Source organism: Anolis sagrei, chromosome 5 (genome assembly GCF_037176765.1).
Source record: "Anolis sagrei isolate rAnoSag1 chromosome 5, rAnoSag1.mat, whole genome shotgun sequence".
Lineage (NCBI taxonomy): Eukaryota > Metazoa > Chordata > Lepidosauria > Squamata > Dactyloidae > Anolis > Anolis sagrei.
This window is the reverse complement of record NC_090025.1, coordinates 82,514,471-82,522,468: the sequence shown is the minus strand read 5'-3', so window position 1 is coordinate 82,522,468 and position 7,998 is coordinate 82,514,471. Positions and strand designations below refer to the sequence as shown.

At 43.8% G+C, this 7,998-nt stretch overlaps 1 protein-coding gene across 1 annotated transcript in view; it reads right to left on the bottom strand.

The window, feature by feature from the left end:
- Window positions 1-7,169: 7,169 nt before the first annotated feature.
- LAMB4 (laminin subunit beta 4) overlaps window positions 7,170-7,998 on the bottom strand; it is a 104,058-nt gene continuing 103,229 nt past the window's right edge. The window contains exon 34 of the mRNA XM_067468481.1: window positions 7,170-7,385. Within this exon, the coding sequence (XP_067324582.1) occupies window positions 7,246-7,385 (140 nt within the window). The 3' untranslated portion in view covers window positions 7,170-7,245. The remainder of the gene's footprint in view (window positions 7,386-7,998) is intronic.

Sequence of the window (7,998 nt, the reverse complement as noted above, 5' to 3'; positions counted from 1 at the left end):
AAGGGAGGGGGCAGCTGATCTCATTAGGGATGGAATTCCACAGCTGAGGGGCCACCTCCGAGAAGGCCCTGTCTCTCGTTCCCACTAAACATGTCTGTGATGGCGGTGGGACCGAGAGCAGGGCCTCTCCAGATTATCTTAAGGTCCTTGTGGGTTTGTAGAGGGAGATATGTTTAGACAGGGCCACAACCGTTTATAGGTCAAGACCAGCACTTTGAAATGTGATTGGAAGCTAATAGACAGCCAGTGGAGCTGGCGTAACAAGGGGGTTGTATGCAAACCCACAAGGACCTTAAAATAATCTGGAGAGGCCCTGCTCTCGGTCCCACCGCCATCACAGACATGCTCCAGTGAGCAACCTGGCTGCCAAGTGTTGGACAAGCTGGAGCTTCCGAACAGTCTTCAGAAGCAACCCCACATAGAGTGTGTTGCAGTAATCTATGCGGGATGTAACCAGAGCGTGGACCACTGTGGCCAAGTCAGACCTCCCAAGATATGGGCGCAGCTGGCACACAAGTTTTAACTGTACGAAAGCTCCCCTGGCTACCACCACAACCTGGGGCAGTGTAGATCCAGCTTCAGACTCCCCTTTCCAGGCCCGTAGCCAGGATTTCATTTTTTTTTTGGGGGGGGGGGGCTGAATTTTTTTCAGGGGGGCTTTCGGGGGGGGGGGGGCTGAGTCTGAGTGAAAGAGGGTCTAGCCTAGCAAACCTTTTGTATCATTACCCCAATACCCCCATGCATATGGGATATATTGAGTATGGTGATCAGATCATGATATGAATAAACATAACAGCCTAAATAATGCACCAGTAAGGCCTTTTCGCGAACCACCATGAGAATTTGGGGGGGGGGGGGGTGAAGCCCCCCGAGCCGCCCCCCCCCCCCCTGGCTACATGCCTGCCCCTTTCTAATAGCCACTAACCTATGGTTTCAAATATGATAATTAACAGAATCAAAGAGAAGTGTGTGGGAAAGGGAGCAAAACAGGGAAAATTAGTGATAGAGACAGAGCAGAAACATCACTATCTGCATGCAAAAACTGGTGAATCATGGCAAAAAAATGACTTTTTGGTTTTAAGTTCCCAGCATTGGTTAATAACATATAGGAGAGTCTGTCTATCTATCTATCTATCTATCTATCTATCTATCTATCTATCTATCTTTCCGTCCGTCCGTCCGTCCGTCCGTCCATCCGTCCATCCATCCATCCACCTATCTGTCAGTGGAAGAGACAACTTGGTTTGTATGATAAAAATTCCAGGGTTAATCCCTGATATCAATAGTTAAAAGGATTAGGCAACAAGTGATTGACTTTTGCCAGAAAACAAAGAAAGCCACCACTATTCACCATGGAAAAAACTGGGTCTGATGTTCAAACAGTTAAGGGTTATTTTCTCTGTTCCTAACCCAACCAACAGCTAGGGTGCAATTCTAGGTCTGGTTTAGACACAGGAAACAAAATTAGTTTCTGATCGCATATAAAAACAAGCAAAACATGAAATTTTAGAAGGGTGGGATCTTATGAGCAAGATTCTATTGGCCAACACTACGGCATCCTGGTGGAGAAGGTGCTGCCAAGAGGGAATGGCAGCAAAAGCCATCATGATATAAAGTTGTTTTGCCAACTCCCAAAATGCTCTGCTCAGCAGCCAGCAGGCAGATTTCTTTCCTTGTGGAGAGGTTTCCTCCTCTCTCGACAATACCTTTGCCAGAAAAGGACTTTTGCCAATCGGACGCTATCTGTTGTTATCTGCGCTTGTGTTGTGTAAAGACAGTTTTTTTCACAGAACCGGATGAAGCTCTGACACTTGATAGTTTGTGCATGCTGTCGTGATGAGCATAGTGGTTTGAGTGCCGGACTACAATTCTGGAGACTTGGGTTTGAATTCCTGCTTAACCATGGGTAAATGACCTTCAACCCCAGAGGAAAGTAAAGGCAAATCTTGTCAAAAACAACACCCAAGCCTCAGGGTCACTAAAAGTTGGAAGCAACTTGAAAGCATACAACAAACTAAGTGCAACATGACTACAATCAAAGCAGGTTCAAGGTAGAAACTAGAGCATTGCTTCTAAGGGCCCTTCCAGACAGCCCCTATACCCCAGGATCCGATCCCAGGTTTTCTGCATTAAACCGGATTATATGAGTCCCCACTGCCAGATAATCTGGGATAAATAGAATACCTGGGATCAGATCCTGGGATATTACTTACTTACTTAAGCGATCCCTTGTTGGCTGAGTAGGATAGTCTTCCATGATCAGTATTCTTGTGAGTCTGTAGGTGGCTGTGGAGCCCTATTCTTGATCTGCATCTTCTCCCGCAGTGAGGACATTGGTTTCCAGGTGGAAGGTGGTCCCGGTCGGGGTTGGCTTGACACGCCTTCCTCTTGGCACGTTTCTCTCTTTCGCCCTCCATTCGTGCCTCTTCAAATTCTACAGCACTGCTGGTCACAGCTGACCTCCAGCTGGAGCACTCAAGGGCCAGGGCTTCCCAGTTCTCAGCGTCTATGCCAGAGTTTTTAAGGTTGGCTTTGAGCCCATTTTAATTTCTTTTCCTGCCCGCCAACATTACGTTTTCCGTTCTTGAGTTCGGAGTAGAGCAACTGCTTTGGGAGACGGTGGTCAGGCATCAGGACAACGTGGTGGGTTCAGCGGAGTTGATGGCGGAGGACCATCACTTCAATGCTGGTGGTCTTTGCTTCTTCCAGCACGTCAACATTTGTCCACCTGTCTTCTCAAGAGATTTGCAGGATTTTCTGGAGGCAGCAGTGATGGAATCGTTCCAGGAGTTGCATGTGACGTCTGTAGAGAGTCCATGTTTCGCAGGCATATAGCAGGGATGGGAGAACAATAGCTTTATAAACAAGCACCTTGGTATCCTTACGGATGTCCCGGTCCTCAAACACTCTCTGCTTCATTTGGAAAAATGTTGCACTCGCAGAGCTCAGGCGGTGTTGTATTTCGGTGTCAATGTTGACCTTGGTGGAGTGGTGGCTGCCACGGTAGCGGAAATGTTCAACATTTTCTAATGTTACACCATTAAGCTATATCTCTGGCATTGGAAAGGGATTAGCCGGTGACTGCTGGGATATAGGGCCTGTCTGGAAGGGCCTAAAACTGTGGGTCCCAACCTCAACCGGGGTCCCCTTAGTTCAATCTTTGTTCCTCCAGGTGTTTTGGACTTCAACTCCCAGAAATCCCAACCAGTTTACCAACTATTAGGAATTTTGGGAGCTCAGTGTTAGGGTCATGAAAAACATGGCAATAATAAAAAGATTTCTGAATACCACCCTTTTACACAAATATATTAGCAACAATGTGCAGTGTTTACAATGGACCCTGCAGAAAATGCTTCAGCTATGCTCCATAAAAAAAGAATATTAGCTTGTTTAGCAAGCACTGAAAATGCTTATTTATTTTCAGGAAATGTTTGATACCTCTTTTATATAACTATTTACAGAGTGGAAAAAGTTTAAGAAGCCCTGGACTATGAAACAAAACTTTGTCTGTACATGTGCGTGGAATACATGCCAATAGATATGCAAAGCAAAGATGGTTAGATTACATTAGGTAAAGGTAAAGGTTTTCCCCTGACATGAAGTCCAGTCGTGTCTGATTCTGGGGTGGTACTCATCTTCATTTCTAAGCTGAAGAGCTGGCGTTGTCCATAGACATCTCCAAGGTCATGTGGCCAGCATGACTGCATGGAGGGCCGTTACCTTCCCGCCGGAGCAGTACCTATTGATCTACTCACATTTGCATGTTTTCGAACTGCTAGGTTGACGGAAGCTGGGGCTGACAGTGGAAGCTCACGCCGCTCCCCGGATTCGAACCTGCAACCTTTCGGTCAACAAGCTCAGCAGCTCAGTGCTTTAACCCACTGCGCCACCGGGGGCTCCGAGATTGCATTATGTAACACAATTTGAAAAATGTTCTCTTCCAGGTTTGAAAGTGTTATTCCTGTTTAATTGCATGGCACTTACTTTGAAAGTAGTTGTTATACTCCAGAAAATTCGTTTTTGTGGCTGCCACAAACTATGTTGAATTGTTTGAGCGTCTATGAGATATTCAGTGACAAACTATAGCAAAATGTGCAGAAGGAGATGCCACAAAAACAAAGTTTTTGTGGTTTAATAAACATTTACCACGTTTTTATGATAGAACCAATTAGGAAATGAGATTTATAATCCAAAACAAAGGCAAACCAATTTTGCCAATAAAATCCCAGGATAGGATCGCCTTGGAGTGAATTTTGAAATAGCAACATGCTGCCCTCTAGTGTATGTGAAGAAATCCCAAATTGTAGTTTACAACTAATGTCATCAACTACGCCAACATAGCAGTTTGAAAACATGCAAATCTGGGTAGATCAATAGGTGCCGTTTCTGCAGGAAGGTAACAGCACTCCATGCAGTCATGCTGGCCACATGACCTTGGAGGCATCTATGGACAACGCTGGCTCTTCGGCTTAGAAATGGAGATGTCCACCGCCACCGAGAGTCGGACATGACTAGACTTAATGTCAGGGAAAACCTTTTTACCTTTACTTAGTATGTCACCATATTATTCTATTCCCTGCAAAGCATATTGAAGAGCAGCAGTGAAGTGAAACATCATGTAAGAATTAATTCCTGGAATACAGGAATGCCAACATCACTGAGCGTTGCATATGGTTCCCTTTTACCATGGAAATGGAATAAATACCAAGAAACACAGTTTATCCCAAGCTTCTGCTCCTTGCAACAACAAAAGAACCATATTTGTAAGATGAAAGTGTGCAGACTGTAAGAAACATATGTCTTTTATGAGGACAGGTAATTTGTGACTTGTTTTAAGATGGCATTATGAAAAAAGATTGAGCTATAGTTGGTATGTTTTTCTAATTGTATTTTCCCCCTTAGCCAACTCATCCGATCACCTAAATCCACTTCAAGCTTTAATTAAAAGCAGGCTGCATCTACGGTGCTCTATATCCCAGGATCTGATCCCAGATTATCTGCTTTGAACTGGATTATATGAGTCTCCACTGCCAGATAATCTGGCATAAGAAGATAATCTGAGATCAGATCCTGGGATATAGGGCAGTATAGATCCAGCCTAAATGTTTTATGCACATCAGCATAATCAAATGCTTTCATAAGCAAAAAACAAAACAAAAACAAACAAACAAACAAAAAATACACACCCCCAAGTGTAAAACACTACTTGGGTCCCCAGATGTTTTTGGCCTGCAATTCCCAGAAATCCCAGCCAGTTTACTAGCTGTTAGGATTTCTGGGAGTTGAAGGCCAAAAACATCTGGGGACCCCAAGTTGAGAACCACAGGATTAGAGAAATGGCAGGGAAATGCATTAAATTTTTTTACCACTTGCAGCTCTCTACTCCAAGATTTCAGGTGGGTGTTTATAACAACATACTTGGAACAAAAATTGAAAGATCTTTCACTCCTTCACTCAAATCCAGGTTTTCCCTTCACGCAATGAGTGAAGATGTATGCAAAATATGATACAAGATGTATACAAGATGCTATATAGTTATATATGGAGCCTATCCTGGTAGTTCAACGCTGGCATTGAGATGAGTTCTTCCATGATAGGGTTGTTGTGTGCTTTCGGGGATGTGTGGCTATGTTCCAGAAGCATTCTCTCCTGACGTTTCGCCTGGTAGCATCCTCAGAGGTTGTGAAGTCTGTTGGGAACTAGGGAAATGAGGTTTATATATCTGTGGAACATTCTGGGTGGAAGAAAGAACTCTTGTTCTGTTTGAGTTAAGTGTGAATTAATTGGTAGGTGTGAATTGATTAGCTGCTGCTGTTTATTCGTTCAGTCACTTCTGACTCTTTGTGACCCCGTGAACCATCCCACACCAGAGCTTCCTGTCGGCCGTCAGCACTGCCAGCTCCTTCAGCGTCAAGCCAGTTACTTCAAGGAGCTCCTTCAGGGTCAAGCCAGTTACTTCCATTCATCTTGCCCTTGGGCTCCGATTCCTTTTTCCTTCCATTTTCCTAAGCATCATCTTCTCTAAGCTTTCCTGTCTTCTCATGATGTGGCCAAAGTACTTCATCTTTGTCTCTAATATCCTTCCCTCCAATGAGCAGTCGGGCTTTATTTCCTGAAGTATGGACTGGTTGGATCTTCTCGCAGTCCAAGGCACTCTCAGAACTTTCCTCTAGCACCACAGTTCAAAAGCATCTATCTTCCTTCACTCAGCCTTTCCTATGGTCCAGCTCTCGCATCCGTAGTTACTACGGGGAATACCATTGTATTAACTATGCGGATCTTCGTTGCCACTGTGATGTCTCTACTCTTCACTATTTTATCAAGATTGGTCATTGGAATTGATTAGCATTAACTGCTACATTCACACAAGAGTTCTTTCTCCCACCCTGGACATTCCACAGATAGATAAACCCCAATTCCTAGTTTCCAACACACCTCACAACCTCTGAGGATGCCTGACATAGTTGTGGGTGGAGCATCAGGAGAGAATGCTTCTGGAACATGGCCATACAGCCCCGAAAACTCCCAAGAAACCTAGTGATTCCAGCTATGAAAGTCTTCAACAATATATCTTCCATGATACCTGATTGTGGCAGACTGATTTGGTGAGCATTTGGTGGGATGTGTTGAATACAGTAAAGGATAGCTCATCAAGTGCTAGAATGAGAGGCTAGATGGATCCCTAGATATGACCCAGCTAATTCCTGTGCTGCCTGGCTCCTGCTAACGTGTGTTGCAAAACGTATGCATATCTCCTTGGAAGAAAGGCAATTCTCCATCTTCTTTGCAGTAAGTATGCAACACTAGTCAGTGATATGACAATGACAAAAACTGTTAAATGCACATGGTTACAGCATAACTAGGAGCCCCCGGTGGTGCAGTGGGTTAAATCACTGAGTTGCTAAACTTGTTGACCCAAACATCGCAGGTTTGAATCCGGAAAGCAGGGTGAGCTTCTGCTGTCAGCCCCAGCTTCTGCCATCCTAGAAGTTCGAAAACATGCAAATATGAGTAGATCAATAGGTACTGCTGTGGCAGGAAGGTAACGGCACTCCATGCAGTCATGCTGACCACATAACCTTGGAGGTGTCTATGGACAACGCCGGCTCTTCAGCTTAGAAATGGAGATGAGTACCAACCCCCAGAGTCGGACACAACTGGACTTAATGTCAGGAGAAAACCTTTACTTTTACCTACAGCATAACTACAGAAGGTTCATTCTTTCTCTTCAATCATTTCAGATTCTTAACTTTTGCAAGTAGCATATTTGTTTGACTGCTCGGTGATCTCATTTTTAATGGCTATGACTTGATCTTCCAGTTGTTTCAGCTGGCTAGCCTTCATTCGTTCAATCTGGTTCAGATCGTGTATCTTCTTTTCTAAATCTGAAATAAAAAGGTTGGATGGTAAGCCTCATAAGTGAAATAAAATCCTAGGACTGACTAAGCTATAGGGAAAATTAGTCATTTTCCCACCTTCCACCATAAGAGGACTCTTCTCACCCAGTATCTGGAAAGTTATTTGTTAAAAAATTAAATAATTGAGTGAAATTACATCCTTTAAATATAACTTCTAAAAAGTTTAAACATACAATATAAGGAAAAATGTAAATCTTGGGTTGTTGTAGGTTTTTCGGGTTGTATGGTCATGTTCTAGAAGCATTCTCTCCTGACGTTTCACCTGCATCTGTGGCAAGCATCCTCAGAGGTTGTGAAGCAAGCAGTTAAAGTGTTGTCAAACTGTATTAATTCTAAAATGCAGATACATCCACTGATTACATTTTTTTTGGAGTGACTTATTATACTAGGAGGAGGAAAACAGTTTCCTCTTTTGGGAAAAACCCAATGTGTTTCTTCATGAGCTGCAATTTTTTTTCTCTTTTTCTCCACTTTATTCTTTTGCAGCATGATCTGGACAATGTCATATCTCATTAGAAGACGCACTAGAAGTGTTCCCCCCTTCAAGGTGCTGTGTGATGGCACGGCAGTGCTAGGAGAT